The 22,206-nt window shown below is 40.3% G+C and overlaps 1 protein-coding gene across 1 annotated transcript in view; it reads left to right on the forward strand.

Annotated features, from left to right (window-relative positions):
• The window catches only part of LOC103258229 (sodium/hydrogen exchanger 11), a gene marked incomplete at its 3' end in the record, with an annotated part of 43,183 nt that overhangs the window by 13,705 nt on the left and 7,272 nt on the right, over nucleotides 1-22,206 (forward strand). The window contains 5 exon segments of the mRNA XM_008055924.2: nucleotides 5,014-5,232; nucleotides 5,234-5,299; nucleotides 5,863-5,970; nucleotides 20,462-20,559; nucleotides 21,841-21,960. Coding sequence (XP_008054115.2) covers nucleotides 5,014-5,232; nucleotides 5,234-5,299; nucleotides 5,863-5,970; nucleotides 20,462-20,559; nucleotides 21,841-21,960 — 611 coding nt within the window.

Genomic DNA, 22,206 nt, shown 5'->3' on the forward strand with positions numbered 1-22,206 from the left:
TTTTAAAATTTTCTTCTTGATTGCATTGTTGATCATTCAGGAGTGATTGTTTAATTTCTTTGGTTTTGAGATTTCTTCTTGGAGTTGATTTCTGGTTTTATTCCACTGTGGTCTGAGTAGGTGCTTGATATAATTCAAATGTTTTTAATTTATTGAGACTTGATTTGTGGCTTTTCACATCAAGCCTATCTTGGAGAATCTTCCATGTGCTGATGAGACAAATGTATATTCTATTATTTTGGGGGTAGAATGTTCTGTAGATATCTGTTAGGTCCATTTGCTCAAGGGTCTAGTTAAACTCATATGTTTCTTTGTTGGCTTTTTGCCTTGATAATTTGTCTATTGCCATCAATGGAGTGTCTCACTATTATTGTTATTACTGTTTACTTCTTTTCTTAGGTCTAGTAACTTTTGTTTTATAAAGTTTGGAGCTCTGGTGTTGGGTGCATATATATTTAAAATTATTAAGTCTTTTTATTGGATTGATCCCTTTGCCATTATATAATAACCTTCTTTGCCATTGTTGTTCATTTAAAGTCTGTTTTATCTGATATGAGAATGGCTATTCCTGCTTGATTTTGACTTTCATTTGTGTGGAATATTTTTTTCTATCCCTTTACCTTGATTCAATAAGAATGTTTGCACGTTAAGTAGGTCTATTGAAAGCAGTAGATATTTGGATTGTGTATTTTTAAAAATCTAGTCTGTCAATCTATATATTTTAAGTAGGTCATTGAGACTATTTACATTCAGGATTAGTAATGATATGTAAGGTTTTGCTCCATTCACCATGTTGATTGTTACCTGGTTGCTTTCCTTTTTATTCTTTCTCCTGTTGGTGTTATTTTATTTTATTTTTATTTTTTTGAGTTGAAGTCTCACTCTTTCACCAAGGTGGAGTGCAGTGGCACCCTCATGGCTACCACATCCTCAGCCTGCTGGGCTCAGGCAATCCTTCCCCCTCAGCCTTCCAAGTAGCTGGAACTACAGGCGCACACCGCCATGCCCAGCCAATTGTTTTAAAAAATTTATTTTAGACAAGGTCTCACCAAGTTGCATAGGCTGGTCTTGAACCTCTGGACTCAGGCAATCCTCTCCCAAAGTGCTGGAATTACAGGTGTGCACCACCATGCCTGGCATGTTGGTGTTCCACAAGTCCTGTGAGCTTTATAAATTCTAGTATTTTTCTACTGATATATTTCAACCTTTTGTTTCAGTATTTAGAACTCCTTTGAGTATTTCTTATAGAACCAGTCTAGTGGTGACAAATCCTCTCAGTGTTTTCTTCATTTATGAAACTTAGTTTTGTGGGACACATAGTCCTTGACTGACAGTTATTCTGTTTGAGGAGATTGAAGATGGGGCCCCAATCCCCTCTGGCTTACAGGGTTTCTTCGGAAAAGTTTGCTGTTAGTCCAATAGGTGTACCTTCATGAGATATTTGATGCTTTTGTCTCATTGCTCTTAGAATCCTTTCCTTCACATTAGCTTTGCACACCCTGATGATTATATGCCTTGGGGATAATGTTTTTGCAATTTATCTTCCAGGAGTTCTTTAGGCTCCTTGTATATGAATGTTTAAATCTCTGGCAAGGCCAGGGAAGTTTTCCACAATTATTCCTTCAGATATGTTTTCCAAACCTGTTGTTTTATTTTCTTTCTTAGGAACACCTATGATTCTTAGGTTTGAATGTTTTACATAATCCCATATTTCTTGGAGACTTTGCTCCATTCTCTTGATTCTGTTTTCTTGTTTCTGTTGTCTGTTTGGGTTAATTGAAAAGAATTGTCTTCAAGTTCTGAGATCCTTGAACACTTACAAGCCATTGTAGGGTTATTAACTGGCCTAATTTCAAAATTGTTGTGTCTCAGGGAATAGGGAGGCCCAAGGAGAACAGAGATGAGGAAATGGCCAGTCGGTGGAGCAGTCAGGACACACATTTATTAGGATTGAATTTGTTGTCTTATATGGGTGTGGTTTGTGGTGCATTAGTAACACCAAAGATCACTGATTACCATGACAGATATAATCATAACAAAAAAGTTTGAAATGTTTCAAGAATTACCAAAATGTGACACAGAATTGCAAAGTGAGCAGGTGCTGTTAGAAAAATGATGCTGATAGACTTTCTGGATGTAAGGTTGCCACAAACCTTCAATTGTAAAAAAAAGTATTTGTGAAATGCAGTAAAGTGTAGCTAGTAAAACAAGGTGTGCCTGTACCGCACTCATATATTTAAATAAACCAGAAAATCAACTTACTAATTTATAATGAGGACAGTTTCTTTTTACACCTGAAATTCTTGTGACCATTATCAGAGTATTTACCTCTGGCAGCAATTTCTTTCTTTCATACCAAATTACTGAAGTTTTCTTGGAAAGCATAGAATAATGAGAGCAAAGGAAGGATAATGTTGAAAGAGAATTCTAAATATGGACATGTCCTGATGAATTTATCCTGTCATACTCATAAGAGATAGTACCATTCTGCTTGTGCTTTTCAGAGAATCTCATTCATTCTTAGAACTGTGCTCATAAACACTGTTGCAGAACTTCCTGCAACAGCCTGCCTCAAAGCCAAGAGCTTCAATGTGTGAATGGGGCTAATAAATGGGGCATATTTTAGGCAACTTTCTTTTTCCTAAATTATGTGTTTCTTTTCTTTTCTTTTTTCTTTTTTTGGAGACATGATCTTGCTATGTTGCCCAGGCTGATCTTGAATTCCTGGGCTCAAGCAATCATCCCGCATTGGCCTCATGAGTAGTGGGACCACCAGTTCATGCCACCATGACTGGATGGGTGTGTTCTTGTTTGCAGTCAAAAGGTGTGCTTGTCCCGCACCTTTGGGAGGCTGAGGTGAGTGGATTGCCTGAGCCCGCGGGTTTCAAACCTGCCTGGGCAACTTGGCGAGACCTCATCTCTACAATAAATCAAAAAATTAGCTGGGCGTGGTAGCGCACGCCTGTAGTTCCAGCTACTCGGAAGGCGGAGGCGGAAGGGTCGCTGGAGCCCAGCGGGTTGAGGCTGCGGTAGCCGGGAGCGGCCACGACACTCCAGTCTGGGCAACAGAGTGAGACTCCAACTCAAAAAAAAAAAAGGTGTGCTTGGATCAGCAAAATCTCACACAGCAACATGAGTGAAGTTAATTTGATCCTGAAGACTCACTCATACTCTCCTTCTTACCACATTCCTTTGGCTTCCAGGGGATCCAGACCCACTCTGCTGTCTGTGTTTAAGAGGTGACTTCTGGGTTTCCCTCATGCTTCCTTTCTTATAATTCCTGCTACTCTGGTATTCAAAAGTGAGATCAAGATAATGTTTTTCTCTTTTCTTTTCCCATACATTTTTTTGTTGTATTAACTAAACTTCAGACTTTTCTGTAATTCAGTATGGGATAAAGAGTATATGGCAAGCACTTTATCCTTTCAGACTCAATGCTCATCTTTTCTAGAAATACCATGTGGCACACATTTAATAGGTACTTGACAAAATTGAGTGTTATTAGTAAGAGTTTCAAACCAACTCCTTCCATCTGGTCTAATGCTTTTAAGAGGTCCCTCCTCATATGCTTACAACACTGGGAGTCTGAAACACTGGGAGTTCATTAGGGTTCACTGGTGTCACCATGGGGCCATGTTCACTCATGCTTCTCCTGAGCAACTGGAAAGTGACTGTTGGCCCGTCACATGGGTAGGAACTCTTTGGGCAAGTGAAAAGACATTCTCTTGCGTGGTCTCAGTCATGGGAATTATTTTTATAATTTTTATTTTAGGCCGGTCTCGGTGGTTCAGCCTATTATCCCAGTACTTTGGGAGGCTGAGGTGAGCGGATTGCCTGAGCCTGCGGGTTTGAGAGCAGCCCTGGGAACTTGAAAAGACCTCGTCTCTACAATAAAATAAAAAATAGCCAGGCGTGGTAGCACGCGTCTGTAGTTCCCACTACTTGGAAGGCTGAGGTGGAAGGATCACTGGAGCCCAAATGGTTGACGCTGGGGTGGCCGTGAGCATGCGTGCCACTGCACTCCAGCCTGGGCAAAGGAGTGAGACTCCAACTAAAAAAAAAAGTTTTTATTTTAAAGATGTGGAGTACAATTCAGGGTTAGGTATACAAATATTCATCATGCAGGTACCCTTGTTGATGAGGAATGCCACCCTCCCCCGCAGTTTCCCACTACTGCCAATCCTACCTCCCCTACCCTTGGCAGTTTCCCACTACTGCCAATCAGCCATGGGAATTTTAAATACAAAGCTGACAACTGTTAACTTCAGCATGCAGAGGAATGCACCTTTGCTCTGGGTCACAGTGAACTGATTATGATACTTGAGAGAGGTATGCCTACAGACCTTTCTAAATCCCCCAAATTTCAAATACCGCCATTGAACACAGTGTCTCATAGAAAATAAAATGAAGTTAAACCGAAACATTTAGCAACCATTTTGACTCTTTAAGAGACAGTTCATTTGCAGTTACAAAGAGAGAACAGCTTTATTGAGATGGAATTATGGGTAAGCTAAGCTCCTTTATTTGTTAAATTCTTCTCTTTGGTAAACCAGCCTCATAGCTCACACTTCAAGAAAATACAAAGTGCTACAACTTTTGAACATACAGATTTGCTGGCTAGGAAACAGAGGTGTTAAATTTGAGGGATCTCTCTTGTACTGAACTTTAAATTATGTTAGGTACAGTCTAAGAAACAGTTGGAGAGCTTGTTTAAATGCAAATCCTCAAGTCAATCTGATTCTGTAGGTATGTGGTGGAGCCCAGGAACTTGCACAGTTTAATAAGCAGCTCTTCTTCCTGTAGAAGTCACAGGTTGTTTTCTACACTTTAGGAAATATTAATCAGATGCCTTGAAGTAGTTGGTCATGTCTTCATCTACAGGGAAAGCAAGGAAACTAATAAGCACCCTTAGCTGTTGAGTCAGGTAAAGTTGGGCTATACAGTCAAAAGGAAACAGATTGTTGGATACTTTCCTGGAAAGTTTTGAACAAAAAGTTGTCCTTGCCCTAACCACTCTGGTTTGTCGATCCAGGTGATCTCAAGATTTCATTCCATCATCATGCAACATATCTTGCTTTTCCTTCCAGTCTTCACTGTTCTCTGTTAAGGCCCTTGCTTTTCTTTGTCACAGGTTTGTGTGCTATCTCCCTCCCAAAACAAATGGTCATGCAAAATACCATTCAGCACATACAGGAGATTATAGAGAACAGGATAACTTTATCTAAAACAGAAAAAAATTTTGACAAATGTTAATTGGGCCTTAGTAGAAGTAAAAATGAGAATTGGACATATCATTCCTGTGAGTTCATACTAAACAAAATATAGTCTTTCTTCCTTTCCTTGTTCTACCTCTCTTGCTTTAGTCTACTGTAAAAAAACAATGACAACAACTGGTTTTGCTAATTAAATGTTAGAAAGTTGAGGAGAGATATTTACTAGCTTTGCTATTTTGGTGAAATGGCTTTGAATTGTCTCTAAACAGAAGATTTTTGAGATCCTGCTGTATTTGCCAAATATCAATAACCTGTGCTAAGATGATGTTTGCCGTGGGTTGAGATACTGAGAGATGTCTCCAGGTAGAAGTGTCATAAAAAACAGAAAACACAGGCTGTTGTAGAGAACAGTCAAACATATTAACAGGTTTGGAGAAGAATATGGGTTCTACATGTTCCCAAATGAATATTTACCCTACATTTGAAAGCAACACTTCTTATATGGAAGAACATTATCCAAGTTGCATATAGGCCTTCATTTTAGCAATTCTGATTTGCATTATTGGAATCTTTGTTGAGTGTAGCATTGGCCAGCTTCTAGTCATTTTTACTTAATTTTAACTGCATCTCTTTATGTTCTAAAACTTAGTCTGATACTGTTTGGTTTTCCCATGTCTCACAGAATGAAATGGAGGAGTCCCCAACAGATGAAGTTTTAATGGAAGAAGCCAGATTGAAGGTAGCCATAATACAAATGGTTGGTACTATTCACATAATCTGTTTTAGAATGTTTTTTCTTGCAGTGCTTTTAATTCTTAAATGTGGTTTTCAAGGTGACTAGATCCTTTTTTTAACCCTCTGAAAGTCTACTGATTGTTAAAATTAATATATGGTTTATTAACAATAAAAATTAAAAATAAAATATTTCCTTCTTCAGACTTTAAGTTCAAATCACAAGCCTTATTATTTTGTTTCTATGTCTAGCAAATATTAGCAGTCACTTTCAAGGGTCCTTAGAATACTGTTTGGTGCCACTTATATACTTAGATAATTAAACATTTTCAAATATTTGAAACTGCTTTTATAAATGTAATACATCTGAGTCCCTTTTATGCAAAATTCTCTCAAGTGCTTGTTTGACTCTTAGAAATGTAATAAGCTAAAATAAATCTGATGAATCAATAATTACCTTGAACTATTATAATACTAACATTTAAATGTTCTAATATAAGCATAGGAAAACCACTGAGTAAAATCAAGTTTAAATCAGTTTATCGAATTGCACATTTTAAATTAGGCATATGCCTTTGAAGAGTCATCTGTTGCTGTGAGTTGGCGCTGTCTCTGTCGCCCAGAAGCGAGGGGCCCCAGGCCTGCAGAGGGAGGAAGCATGCTCCATTAGAAGCTGGAGGCCCGTAGAAGATGTTGGAGACTTCCGGCAAGATGGCCACGGGGCAGCTCGATCTGTGAGACTCTCCACTGGGGAGAACACAAAGAGACTCTGGTTCTCTCCCCGGAGGCTGCAGATCCCATCGTCGGCAGCCTGCTCTTCACACAGAGCTCAGCCGTAGACTTCACTGAGGCATCACCGTGGTCTGGGCAGCTACTGTGGCTGTCGCTGCCACCGCTGCTGGTGGCCAGCAGCCATTCCACATCACACTGCCTGTGCCTGAGGTCAGCTGCTGCCACCGAGGAAAGCAGCCATTCCACATCGCACCGTCAGTGCCTGAGGCGAGCTGCTGCTGATGCTGCTGCTGCTGCCCCTGCCAAGGGAGACAGCCATTACACATTGCACGGCCAGTACCTGAGGTAATCCACGACTTCAGACCTTGAAGCTCCTGTGAGCAAGATCTGCTGAGTCTGCTACCACTGTGACGTTCTGCCAGGCTGTGGGTCTCCTCCCGTGTGCCTTGAGGCAACATCTCCCTCCTCTTAGGGATAGGCAAGCAGCTGAGATAAAGACCATCTGGAGAGGGGGATACCACCACCTGCTGGTGATTCAAGGTAACAACACCAAAAGGGGAAAAATGGAAGCCTGACAGACACAGGCCAGATCTGAGTGGTGAACAGAGCAGTGATGAACTGAGTGATAATCTGAACTGCCCTTCACAGCAGGCCAGGGGCAACTGATCCTAACTGTGAATAAACTTACCAGCCTGAAAAGACAGCTAGAAATCAGAGCTGAAAGGACAGTCGACTTAAATGAAAAGTCTCAGAGTGTGCTTGATTGGTTCTGTTAGTCTACTGACTTGATTCTATTCCTTCTGTCTTGTTCCCTCTCCCCCCTTTTTTTCCCTCCTTCTTTTCCCTTCTTTTCTTTTCTTCTCTCTGTAAACCATATATTTGTATAGAGGAATAGCACACCAATAAGGAGTTTGGTAAGCTTGTATGTTAACAACATTATGTGTTTTAGTTGTTTTTGTATGGGAGTTGGTTAGTTTGTAACCATGGTCTATTGTTTTTATATGTTTCAATTTTTGTCTCTCTCTCCATTTGTTGGTACTCTCGTCTGTTTTCACCCTTACTCCTCTCTCTCTCCACCCCCTCTTCCCTCCCACTGCCTGCTCCATTCTCTTCCCTCTGTTAACCACATTTTAATTTTAGGGAGCAAACCTACAACCCCACTGCAAGGACAGATTCCAAGGCAGTGGGAAGTGGGTTTCAGATTATTCATACACCTGTCGGTGGATACCAGGACCTGCAGATAGATTTTGAATCACAGCTCACCCCTTAAGTAAATCCCAAAACTCCAAAAAGGACCACCCCCAACCTACAGTGCAACTCCAGAATTGAACAAAGTAAGAGGACATACATAAACAAGAATAGGAGATTGAACAAGCAAGTAAAAACAACCCCTCCACACCTGAATAACAGAATTAAAGAAGATGGTGACGTGGAGGGAAGGAAAAAGTAGGGAGGGGAAAACTGCACAAATGAAGAAAAACCAAAAGAAGAATATAGATCTCACACAGACCCCTGGGAGGTCAGACACTGAGAAAACAGACTTCGGCACACAAACAATGAAGAGCCCCCAGAATGACTGGTCACATGAAACAAACCCAGACATCAAGACATTAATAGAGAGAATTAAAAAAATTGAGGAGAGACAAGAGGAAAATAGGAAGGAGCTGATGTCAGAAATAACAGCAGTAAAGAGTACTGAGATGGAAATAAATAACAAACTAATAAGCATGGAAAGCAGAATTAGCCAAGCAGAAGAAAGAATCTCAGAGCTCGAAAACCAAAACACAAAACTAACCTATACTGTCAAAAGCATAGAAAAGAAGCTCAAAAAGACAGAACAAAGCCTTCAAGAGATGAATGATCACTTCAAGAGACCGAACCTAAGAGTAATTTGCCTTCCTGAGGCAGAGAAAGAAACAGAGGTCACACTGGAACAAACATTTCATGAAATCATTCAAGAAAACTTCCCTCATCTCATCAGTGATGCAAAAATTCAAACACAAGAGATTCAGAGAACCCCTGCAAGACAACAAATGAGAAGACCAACTCCCAGACACATAATAATTCACCTAAACAAAATAGGTATAAAAGAAAAAATCCTAAAGACAGCAAGAGAAAAAGGTCAGACTGCCTACCAGGGAAAACCAATTAGAATAGCAGCAGATTTATCTACAGAAACCCTTCAGGCCAGGAGAGCCTGGAGTCCAATCTTCAAAGTTCTAAAAGATAAACAATTTCAACCGAGAATAACCTACCCAGCCAAGCTAAGCTTCATTGGTGAGGGAGAGTTGAAATCTTTCCCAGATATCCAATCCCTAAGAATCTATGCTGCCACCAGACCACCTCTATAAGAAACACTTAAGAAAGTATTGAACACAGAATAAAAGGAAAAAAGAACAACAACGTTCTTCACAAGAGTACAGGCAAAAGATCAAAAACACACATGAACCAACTCCAGAACCAAAAAAAGACAACACACAAACAGGAAGAACAACAACTCTGTAAGAACATTATGATAGGGATCAACTCTCACATTTCAATAATTAGCTTGAATGTGAATGGACTAAATGCACCACTGAAAAGACATAGAATGGCAAAATGGATAAAATATCACCAGGCAACAATTTATTGCCTTCAAGAGACTCACCTCACAGGAAAGGACACTCACAGACTCAAAGTAAGAGGATGGAAAACAAATTTTCAGGTGAATGGAACACAAAAGAAAGGCGGAGTCGCGATCTTAATCTCAGATAAAATACCCTTTAAGCAATCAAAAATCAAAAGGATACAGAAGGCCACTACATAATGATAAAAGGTTCAATCCATCAACAAGAAATATCCATCCTAAACATATATGCACCCAACATAGAAGCACCAACTTTCATAAAGCAGCTTCTAGGTAAACTAAAAAAAGATATCGACTCCAATACCATCATAGCTGGGGACTTCAATACCCCACTCACAACCCTAGACAGATCATCAAGACAAAAAAATCAGCAACGAGATCTGAAACCTCAATGTGACTCTTGACCAAATGGACTTAACTGATACCTACAGAACACTCCATGCAAAGACCACAGAATATACATTTTACTCATCACCGCATGGAATGTACTCTAAGATTGACCACATTCTTGGCCATAAATCAAGTATAAGCAAATTTAAAAGAACCGAAATTTTACCATGTACCTTCTCGGACCACAGTGGAATAAAAATAGATATCAACACCAACAAGGTCCCCCTAAAACCCACAAAGACATGGACACTAAACAGCATGATGCTAAACAACTGCTGGGTCAATGATGGAATGAAAACAGAGATTAAAAGTTACCTGGAAACAAATGAAAATGAAGAAACATCTTACCAAAATCTCTGGGACGCCATGAAAGCTGTAGTAAGAGGGGAATTTATATCCCTACAAACACACATGAAGAAAATGGAAGGATCACAAATTAATAGCCTAACAAGCCACGTAAGGAAGCTGGAAAAACAAGATCACCAAAACCCTAACTTCAGCAGAAGAATCCAGATCACCAAAATAAAAGCCCAAATCCAGGACATAGAAGACAAAAAGATAATACAAAAAAATCAATGACACTAAAAGCTGGTTCTTTGAAAGGATAAACAAGATTGATGGTCCCCTAGCTAGACTGACCAAGAAAAAGAGAGAAAAAGTCCAAATAAACACAATCAGAAACACAAAGGATGAAGTCACATCTGACCCTGAAGAAATACAAAAGATCATTAGAGACTACTACGTACACTTGTGTGGAAACAAACTTGAAAACCTTAAGGAAATGGAGAACTTTCTGACATCACACAACCTGCCTAGGTAGAAACAAGAAGAAATTGAAACCCTAAATAGACCAATAACAATCAAGGAGATTGACTATGTAATAAGAAAACTACCTACAAAAAAAAAGCCCTGGTCCAGATGGCTTTCCAGCAGAATTCTACAAGACATTTAAGGAGGAGCTGATACCAATCCTACTGAGGGTATTCTAGGTGACTGAAAAAGATGAAACTCTCCCCAAATCATTTTATGACGCTAACATCACATTGACACCCAAACCAGGTAAAGACCCAACAAAGAAAGAGAACTACAGGCCAATATCTTTGATGAACATAGATGATAAAATTCTCAACAAGATCCTAGCAAACCGGATTCAACAACACATCTCAAAAATCATCCATCATGACCAGGTAGGCTTCATCCCTGGGATGCAAATCTGGTTCAACATTCATAAAACCATAAATGTAATTAAATACATCAACAGATGTCAAAACAAAAACTACATGATTATATCATTAGATGCAGAAAAAGCTTTTGATAAAATCCAGCACCTCTTCTTGATAAAAACCCTCGAACATCTAGGCATACGAGGAACATACCTCAAAATAGTAAAAGCCACCTATGAGAAACCCACAGCCATAATATTCCTAAATGGACAAAATTTGGAATCATTTCCCCTGAAAACTGGAACAAGACAAGGATGCCCACTCTCACCCCTCCTGTTCAATATAGTATTGGAAGTTCTGGCTAGAGCAATCAGAGACGAGAAGGCAATCAGAGGTATCCAAATAGGAAAAGAGGAAGTCAAGCTATCTCTCTTTGCAGATGATGTGATTGTGTACCTTGAAAACCCAAGAGAGTCTGTCAAAAACCTCCTTACACTGATAAAGGCCTTTGGCAAAGTCTTAAGATATAAAATAAATGTGCAAAAGACAATCACATTTCTTTACACCAATAGTAAACAAACAGAAACCCAAATAAAAAGCACAATTCCATGCACTATAGCCACAAAAAAAATGAAATACCTTGTCATCTTCCTAACCAGAGACGTGAAAGACCCTTACAATGAAAACTACAAAACACTGCTCAAAGAAATCAAAGATGACACAAACAAGTGGAAAAATATCCCATGCTCATGGATTGGAAGAATCAACATTGTGAAGATGTCCATCCTACCTAAGGCAATCCACAGATTTAATGCAATACCCATCAAATTATCAGCAACATTCTTCTCAGACCTAGAAAAAACAATACAGGAATTCATATGGAAACATAAATGACCAAGAATAGCCTGAACATTCCTCAGCAAAAACAAAAAAATAAATAAAAAAAACAACAAAGCAGGCGGTATCACATTACCAGACTTCAAACTTTACTATAAAGCTACAGTAATTGAAACAGCTTGGTATTGGTACAAAAACAGGCATATAGAGCAATGGAATAGAATTGAGATTCCAGAAGCTAAACCTCAATTTCTCAACCAACTCATCTTTGACAAAGCCTCCCCCACCTACCACTGGGGAGAGGAGAACCTATTCAGTAAATGGTGCTGGGGAAACTGGCTGACCACATACAGAAGACTCAAACAAGACCCCTGTCTGTCCCCATACACAAAAATTAACTCTAAATGGATCAGAGACCTAAATGTAAAACCTCAAACCATAAGAACCTTATAAAATGTGGGACATACCCTTATGGAAATTGGAACTGGTATTCAATTCCTGAACAAAACCCGAAACCCACAGGCCATAAGGGATAAGATAGACAAGTGGGACCTCATTAAACTGACAAGCTTCTGCAAAGCCAAAGAATTCATCAAGAGAGCAGGGAGACAGCCCACAGACTGGGAAAAAGTATTTACCAGGTCTGACAAAGGCTTAACATCTTGGATCTACAAAGAACTCAAACGTGCTGAGAGGAAAAAAACAAACAACTCCATTATAAAGTGGGCAAAAGAAATGAACAGACACTTCTCAAAGGAAGACATCCAAGCATCCAACAGACACATGAAGAAAAGTTCAACCTCACTAATCATCATGGAGATGTAAATCAAAACCACACTGAGATACCACCTAACTCCAGTCAAAATGGCCATTATCAATAACTCAAAAAATAACAGCTGCTGCAGAGGGTGTGGTGAAAAGGGAACACTTCTACACTGTTGGTGGGAGTGCAAACTAGTGCAACCTCTGTGGAAAGCAGTGTGGCGATTCCTAAAAGCTCTAAATATCGACCTCCCATATGACCCTGCAATCCCCCTACTGGGAATGTATCCTGAAGAACTCAAATCACTCTATCAAAAAGATACTGCACACGAATGTTTATTGCAGCATTGTTCACAATAGCAAGAACTTGGAACCAACCATGCTGTCCTTCAAAAGGGAACTGGATTTTAAAAATGTGGTATATATACATGATGGAATACTATGCAGCCATAAAGAGAACAAAATCATTAATTTCGCAGCAACCTGGATGGCACTAGAGTCTATAATACTGAGTGACCTCTCACAGAAACAAAGATCTGAGTATCACATATTCTCACTCATATAGTGAACCTTGGACATCTACCATAATACTATTAAAAAAGCACTGTCAGTGGTGGGAAACTATGTGGGAGGTAGGGAGGGGAAGGGAGGTAGGACTAATGGTAGTCAATATCTGTCTGAGGATGGGAAGACACCCCTTATTAACAAGGGTGCCTGAACGATGCACATTTGTATACCTAACCTTTAACTGTACCCTACAATTTTATAATAAAAATATGTTTAAAATAAAAAAATAAAGTAAATAAATAAATTAGGGATATATTCAAACAGAACAAATTTTATTCAATATAACAAATAAAATATTCATTATGTGCAGAGTTTCTTTTTAAAACTTGTCATTATGAAGAATTCCTAACATACACAACAGTAGATAAAATAGCACAATGAACCCCATATATGCATCACCCAGCCTTAAACACCATCCACACATGACCAGTCCTGCCCCACCTAACCCTTATTCACTCTCCCCACCTTCGGTATTGAAAGGTGCAGGATGCGACCAGAGGGGTGGCTCCCGAAATGGCACCGACACACCAGACAACAAAGGCCCTTGTACCGGCTTCTGTGAGCACAATTCCCGGTCGGCCAATTTCAAACCTCCCAGCAGCGTCAATTTCAAACTTCCCCTGCGTGTCAATTTCAAGCCTGCAAGTCTCCAATCAGTACCCAGCTTTGTTATGCGTCCAATAGAACCATAACACGGCATTGGTCCCACCCTACTCCCATGCAGCTCCTCCAATAGGAGCATAGCACGACCCCTTCTGGCCCCTGTCGGGCTGATAAATACAGCACTCTCCCCGCAATTCTCTCTTGGTTTCTCTCTCTCTCTCTCTTTCTCTCTATCGCTCTCTCCCTCTCTGCAGCTCTCTCCCCGCCTCTCTCCCACTTCCTCTCTCTCTCTTACTCTCTCTTTCTCTCTCTTTTCCTTTTCCTCTGTAACAGCCACTTTAATAAATCTTTTGGTCCTGGCCTGGTGTGGAGTCATTACTGGCGCCGAACTTCTTTCAGGTATTGTTTTGAAACAAATCCTAAACGTCATATCATTTCATCTGTAAAATATTTCAGTATGTAGCTCTAAATTTTCACCTTTTAAGAAACATAATTAAATACTAATATTACACCTAAAATGAATAATAATTCCTTAATAACAGCAAATATTGAGTCAATGATAAAATTTCTAATTGTCTCATAAGTGTGAAAATATTTACTTTTACAGTTTATATTTTCAAATTGGACTTCAGTAAAGTCCACACATTGCAATGAACTGATATGTCCTTCAAATTTCTTTTAATCTATAAATTCTTTCTTTTTCATTTTTTTCTGTTAAAGTATATGTTTCTTCCTGATACAAAAGTTATTTTTATCCTTTTAAACATTTCTGCACCAGGCATGTTGGCTCACATCTACTGTTCCAGCCCTTTGGGAGGCCGAGGTGGGAGTTGCTTGAGACCAGGAGTTTGAGGCAGCCGGGCAACATAACAAGACTCCTTTACTACAGAAAAATTTTTAAAAACTAGCTGATGTTGTGGTGTGTGCTTGTAATCCCAGCTTCTTAGGAGGCTGAGGTGAGAGGATCCCTTGAACCTAGGAGTTTGAGGCTGCAAGTGAGCCACGGTCATGCTGCTGCATTTCAGCTTGGTGACAGAGCAAGACCCTGTCTCTAAATAAATAAATACACACACACACACACACACACACACACACACACACACACACAAACCCTTCAAAACCAAACCAAACAGGCCAGGCTCAGTGGCTCAGCCTGTAATCCTAGCACTTTGGGAGGCTGAGGTGAGAGGATTGCCTGAGCCCATGGGTTCGAGACCTGCCCGGGGAACTTGGTGAGAACTTGTCTCTAAATAAAAATAAAAAACTAGCCGGGCGTGGTGGTAGCACGCACCTGTAGTTCCGGCTCCTTGGAAGGCTGAGGTGGAGGGTTCACCTGAGCCCAGCAGGTTGAGACAGTGGTGGCTGGGAGTGTGCCATTGCACTTCAGTCTGGGCAACAGAGTGAGATGCCAACTCAAAAAACAAAACCAAAAAACCAAACCAAATAAACAAAAAGCCCTCTAAACTTAATTTAAAATATTCTTTGAGTTTAAAAGGCTCTCACCAACAGTAGAAGATTATTAAACATGTCCACAAATTCTTTGCAGAGCCTCCTATTAAGAGGTGGTGTCTTTATTCCTACTCTTTGCATCTGGGCTTTTCCTGTGACTTGTTATGACCAGTAAAATGTGTCAAAAGTAACTTTGTGATTGTTCTGAAGCCAGGTCTTGAGAAGATTTGTAGCCCCCACCTTCTTCCGCTCTGAAAGCCACCCTGCCATTGCCATGTGCAGAAGAATGAGAGGCCACATAGAGGAAGCTGAGGCACAAAGCCAAGAGCCAGCACCTAACCTCCAGGCCTGTGAATGAGGTCATGTCAGTTTCAGAGGTAGGGCAATATACTCAACCTTCCCATGGTAGGAGATGCAAATAAATTATGGCCACATTTAATGTACCACTGATCACAATTATTTATGCCCTTCCTGAATGTAAAATACACTCATCCTTTTCTGAAACCCCAAAGGCTTCATCCTATGATGCTATGAGATACCAGTATCTCATGATCTGCAATTGGCCAGGTAAGAGGCTTCTTAGTTGCATCTCTTTAAGTATGACTCCTCTTGATCTAGAGACGGTGAACTAAAAAGACAAATTATCTGCCCCCACACACTTAACATTCCATGATGATCAACAGACACTTCTGTTCAAGAAGAATGGAAAGCACTGAGAAATTATTGGTCTACCACAATTCTGAAACCCAACTGGTCACATGCATCAACTTTCCCAATTCTTTCCATTTCTGTAGGAAATAATCCATGCTTGCAGTTGAGTGCTCTCAATGTGATTTCTGCTAGTGGAAAGTTGGGAGGTTTATGTTGATTTAGAACTGTCTCTTTTTAAAAAAATTTTTTATTTTAAAGTCTCTGTCCCTTTGTGTCCAATCTAGTACAATTCTCTTAAAAATATTGTGTGTGTGTGTGTGTGTGTTCTTAAAGTTTTATAATTATTTTCAAATGAATTTAAAGGCAGGGTCTCACTATGTTGCCCAGGATGATCTTGAACTCCTGACTTTGAGCTATCCTTCTGTCTCAGCCTTCCAAAGTGCTGGGATTATAGGTGTGAACTACCACGTCAGTCAAACATTACTTTCAGTGAATTTGATTATAGACCACTCCACTCTATCATTTCTTTTCAGGCAGACCGCGTGTCTGACAATGCAGATAAGAGTCTGAGAAGGCTTTTAGTCTTGTTGAGAGGGTAGACTAAGCACTATGTCAAATCGTTTGGTGGTCTTCAGCCACACCCTTGATTTGATTTTGAAACTGGGCCAAATTTTACTGGCAGCACCCCAGATTTGATCTTTTCTCCTAGGTCACTTGCCAGTTGGAAAAACTACAGATAAGAAACAGATTTAGTTGGCAAATCTTGGCCTCTACATTTTCTCTAAATTTTGCTTGAAGACTGAACTGTTTCTCTTTGGTTTGTCTCCATCTTTCTATAATCATGTAGAGTTAGTAAAAATTCAAAGCTTTAATATTTCTAGACAATCAGAAACCTAGAAATCTTCTTAGCAGATCCGTAAATCCATTAGGTTCATTTTCTAGCTTCCAAGTTGCCTCAAGTGACAGTCTGGCTGCTTTGCTGCCTTTTTACAACTCAACTGCCAGCCTCAGCCCCTACAGCCATTCTCACTGCTCTTTTAGCTTCCACTAATGGTCTTCTCACCCCCTTCCAGCCTCTGCCTGCCACTCAGCCCCAAAGCTAAGGTGCATGTTTTAATTCATGCAGCCTGTCTACAATTGGTAGATTTCTGTTATTTCTGATTTCTGTTTTGGCTAGCTTCTGCTGTATAACAAACCACCCCAAAACTTAGTGGCGTAAAACAACAATGGTTTATTGGTTCTCATGGTTTTGTACATTGACAACCTGGGTGACCCTGTTGTTGGTCTCCTCTGGATTACTTGTGTGTCTGCAGTGCTTTCACAGTTCAGCTAGGGTTGGAGGTCCAGGATATCCTCACTCACAGGGTTGGCAGTTGATGCTGGTTGTCTTTCAGGGCACTTTACTTCTCCTCAGTATGGCCTATTAACTGTAGTCGGCCAGGGCTTCCCACAGCATGGTGGGCTCTCGGTTAAATAAGGTGAGAGGGGAAGCTGCAAGGCCTCTTTAAACCCCAGCTCTGCAACCTGAACAATGTTACTTTTATCCCCATTCCATTAGTTACAGCAAATCACAAAAGCCAGGCCAGACTCAACTAGTGGAGAAATAGATTCCACCTCTTGATAGGAGAAGCATCACTGCCTGTTGCAGATGGGCAAGGATACAGGGAGGAATGATACACTGGAGTCATTGTTATAATGACCTACCATGTTTATTGCTTTTAACCAGCAGTTTCCTGGGGTGACTTGCTCCATGTTATCTTTGAGTGGCTTTCCTGAGAGTACTTTCTGCTCTGGCGTTCTTCCTGCCTCTGTGCCCGCTTTCCTTTTCAGTCTCCTCTATTAGCTCTCTTTTCTTTTTATCCCTTTAATGTTGGTACACCCAGGACAGTTAACTCTGTCAGCTGTTTTTACTTTATAGTCTCTTTATTTTCAGCTACACTTATGATTTTAACACCATCCATGGATGCTCTTCAAATCTATAATCCTCAAAACCTCCCATCACCAGCTCTTTAGACTCATGAATCCAGCCACAGCTAGACATTTTCTCCCAAACATTTCACTGTTCAATCTATTTTGGACAATCCTAAGCCTACTGTAATATTTCTGATCCCAGTGAATGAGGTCATTACCACGTGGTTGCTGGGGTCAGCCTTCTTCCTCCATCCTTCTCCAAGCTCTATCAATCTTACCTTCGAAATACTTGTTAAACACACCCCTTCCCATCCTCTGTAACTTAATTTAGGCCACCATAATCTCTTGTCTGGATAATAGCCTTCAACCGGTCCCTCTGCCTCCTCCAATATTTCCATTCTCAGATCACAGGGACTTATTAAAAGACAGAGGTGACTACGAGCTTAGAACCCTGCATGACTCTCAGTGCCTACATTTTTCAATGTGAGTTCCGAAGAACTCTTACTTGCTCTATGGGATGTTAATAGAGACTGCGTTAAAAAAAAAAAAAAAGATCTGTCATGCTCAAATAAGTTTAAGAAATGCTGGTTTAAACAAAGTTAAACAAGTTTGTTTTGGCACTACTTCTTGTAGAACTTCTCAGAGTTTTTAGTCCACTGATGTATGCTGAGATTCTCCAAGAGGGAATGTTGAGTGCAGCATTTCTTTCCACATGTCTCTCTGTCCTGCATATCTTTTCAGAGATTGGTTGGGGTTCAAGGAATATCTTGCAGGACAAGCTTGCCTATAAGATTAAGTGTAGGTCTTTTAAAATCTGGTCTCTGTCCATTTCTCTGATTGATTTTCTGGCTCACAGCTTGCCCTGAACTCAGCTTCTCACCTGGTGCCTGCACTGGCGATGCCATCCTCTGCTTACCTCTGTCCTCACCCTGTTCCCTCCACCCCACTCTTCAACTGGATATTCATGCTCACCCTTAAAACTCAACTGAGGCATCTTGCCTTTAAGAACTTCTCCCTGACCCCATCTCCACATCAAGTTTGATTAATACCTGTGCTTACTTTTATCCTCTTATAGATCCTACACTGTTTAACAATAATATGCATCAATCTTTCCCCTGCCCCGCTAGGTTGTGAGCTCTTTAACGCCTTGGATTATGCCCCCATTGCCCTAACACAGAGCTTGGAACAGAGTAAGCATTTAATAAGTATTTGTTTAAAGGATGAATAAATAAATAAACATTCTGTTAGTGATTATTAGTGAATAATAATTATTAGTGAATAATAATTTTCTTGAGCCAGGTCTTCTTGATAGGCTGGGCCAGAGACACTACAAGTATAATAACTATATGCAGGCCTCAGGGCTGAACTTCTGGAACATATCTTTTCTTACAAGTGGGCATCTTGCCAGAGCCATCATGGGAGCTTGCAGAATCCACCAAGTGTCCCAGGAACAGCCTGACCCGTGCCCCTGTGCCCTTTGGAAGGCAGTTTCAGTTTGCATTTGCTTTATGAAGTTGTTACTCGTGGGCCATTTTCCATCTCGTAGAAAAGGAGATGGTGCATGAATGACCACCGTCTCAAGATATATGCGTGGTGTTAATTTCTTCCTTTCCTGGAGTGACTTTCATCCCTAGAATTGTAAAACCTGAGAAAATATGCTAAATGTGATGGAGGCTGGAGACGTTTGCAAACAATAAATAGGCAGAAGTGCTTCCTCAGCATGTAAGGAAGAAAGTTCAGGCAGTATTTCCAGGAGATAATGCTTACCTCTGGGTTCGATGTTGGTGGCACATAAAAGGTGTACCTTTTCTCCTGTTTGGGGGGAAATCTCACAAAACTACAGTCTATCCTTCTCTTTTAATAGTTCTGTAGCAGGAAGATAGGTCATGACACCAAAACTATTATAGGAAGTGGCAACTTTATTATACCTGCGGGCTTGATGGGATAACTCTTCCAGGTTGAGCCCCCCAGAACAGGAGAAGAGGGGTCTTGTACCTTTGTTTAGGTAAGGGAGGGGGTCATGTTAAGTGATTACACATTTTCTTTGGAATTTACAAGGTTGTGTTCAGAAAAATGAGATCTTTCAAAGAACAAATGGTCTCCAGGAAATGCAGGGCGAGCAGGGGCTGTAACTGATAAGGAGAGCAGTTGTGAATTAGGCACTCTTTCCTTTGCATTTCCATGAGCGCCATCAGTCTCTGGCCATTTGGCCTTTTTCAAACAAAACCAGCCTGGTGGGTCTTTAAAGCTTGCCACTTGACTTTCAAAAGGAAATACTTTTAACTGCTACCAGCCCCCTTTCTGCCACAGGGTTAGTGGGAGGCAATCTGTCATCCCAGGTGATTGCCATGGGGCCAACTGCTGACCCTGAAGCAGTTATTCATGTGCTTCTGTGTTCATTCACTCAATCATGAAAGAAATATATTTGAGCATTTGCCACATTCTGCCACAGTTCTTTGTGGAGCCGAGAGTATTCGTTACATTTTAATATCTTGCACTCTCTATTTTGCTGTAGAAAGATGATGCTACTGATACCATTTATAATATTACTGAACTAATTTTTGGGGTTGTATAGATTTAGATTTTCTTGAAGCTAAGACCCTTTGTATCTCTCATAACATTCAGTGTTGTATTTTGTAAAAAATTAGTATTCAGTAAATATTTGAATCGAGCGAAATTTATTTTTTACTATAGAAGTTGCTATAATAGCGTATTTTCATATACTGAGTTCTGTAATAATAGTGAGAACCATGTAAGGGTTACGAAGAGTGCATTATCGTTATGTTTGGATCTTTTGTAATCTTTATTTAAAATTGTATGTTTAGAGTAACTTTGAAAGACAGTGTAATGATGGAATCGTCGAAGCAGAGGCAGCCCAGATATTAATTGGTGCAACCAAAAACTTCTGCCCTATCCAAGGAAAGTAAGTCTAACACTTCTTCAATTGATATTTCCAAAGTTGAATGGTTATATGATAAAGAATGAACAAACTGAGAAGTTAAGCATCCAGATTGATCAATTTATTATTTCATCTATCTGTATTCATCTATCTTCTGTTTGTATATCTGCCTGTCCTTTTGTCCATCCATCTATCCATCTACTTTGATTTTTTTTTTTTTGGAGTTGGAGTCTTACTCTGTCGCCCAGACTGGAGTGCAGTGGCATGCTCCCAGCCACCGCAGCCTCGCCCTGCTGGGCTCCCTTGATCCTTCTGCCTCAGCCTTCCAAGTAGCCAGAACTATAGGCGTGTGCTACCACATCCAGCTAATTTTTGATTTTCTGTAGAGTCGAGGTCTCGCCAAGTTGCCCAGGTGGGTCTCAAACCCACGGGCTCAGGCAGTCCACTTGCCTTGGCCTCCCAGAGTGCTGGGATTACAGGCTGAGCCACCGAGCCCGGCCTCCATCTACTTTCTATCTTACTTGTTTATATTATTTTTTTCCCTTTAAGTTTTATAACCTTGGTGACATTAGGAGATTCTGGAGGAAGATCTGTCTGCATGTAGCTAGATAAAAGACCAGAGGACCTATGAAAGGGAACCTGTATGACTTCAATTACTATTACAACCATTTTGCCTTTGTATCATACTCACTGAATCATTGGATAGAGGGGGTACAGGAGCCTGGAAGCTGTCATTAAATTGCTCCCTGGGGTGGAGTGGGCTCTGGAGGAATTGACCCAATTGCTAGTATGGATGAACATGATTAAGTATTGGTGGGAAAAGCTCAGTTTTTTTTAGCGAGTGTCTGATAATAGTCCTGGCAAACATTAAAGCAAGGCTGTGGGGCAACAATGACAGGAGATCCTGGCTCGATGGTAGTTAACATTTCAGCAGGCTGGTAGTCTATTTGGGAAATCTATCATCAATTCCTGGGATAAAGTTTGGGAAGGGTAGAGCCTTTAGTGTCTTGGAGAGGCTTGGGCTAGGCAAGGCATGACAAACCTAGTCAAGGCATGACAAAGAACTGGGGAAGCCTTGTTTACATTCTGCCCAGGTCAAGAATGGTGCCAGGAACATAGGAGCCCCATGCTGAATATTCCTGTGGCCTGATCCTAGGTAGATGGGTAGATGTATGCAGAGGCTTGAGAATGAACCTGTTTCGTAGCTCCACATTAAATTTGTGCTGAGTATAACCTCCCCTTTTATAGTGCCCAAGATATAGCACTCACTTTTTTTTACAACACATGTATATTTTTCTCTGTTAGATTCATGAGTATTTATGATGTTTCAAATTATGTAAAAGCTAGAAGTTGGCCCTTGAAGTTTAAAAAAATATTAACTTTCTTGGAACATCATAAAGAAGATAAACCTCTTCTTCTACCTGGGTAAGTATTGTGAACATTTCATAGCAATATATTTAAGACTATTACCAGTTCTACATTGTCAGAAGTGATTACCTTGATTTTCCTTATGAAGAAAAAACTAGTATTGTGGTTGACTCTTACTGAGTGATGAATGAACAGAGTGCTTGCTTCTCTTCATTCCGTTTTTTGTTTTTGAGAAAGCAGGATTTTATTGAGAGGACAGAAAAACTCCCACAGTAGGAGGGGACCGAGGGGGTTGCCCTCTTC

This window comes from Carlito syrichta, unplaced genomic scaffold (assembly GCF_000164805.1).
Source record: "Carlito syrichta isolate Samal-C Ts95f unplaced genomic scaffold, Tarsius_syrichta-2.0.1 Scaffold302029, whole genome shotgun sequence".
NCBI classification, from domain to species: domain Eukaryota; kingdom Metazoa; phylum Chordata; class Mammalia; order Primates; family Tarsiidae; genus Carlito; species Carlito syrichta.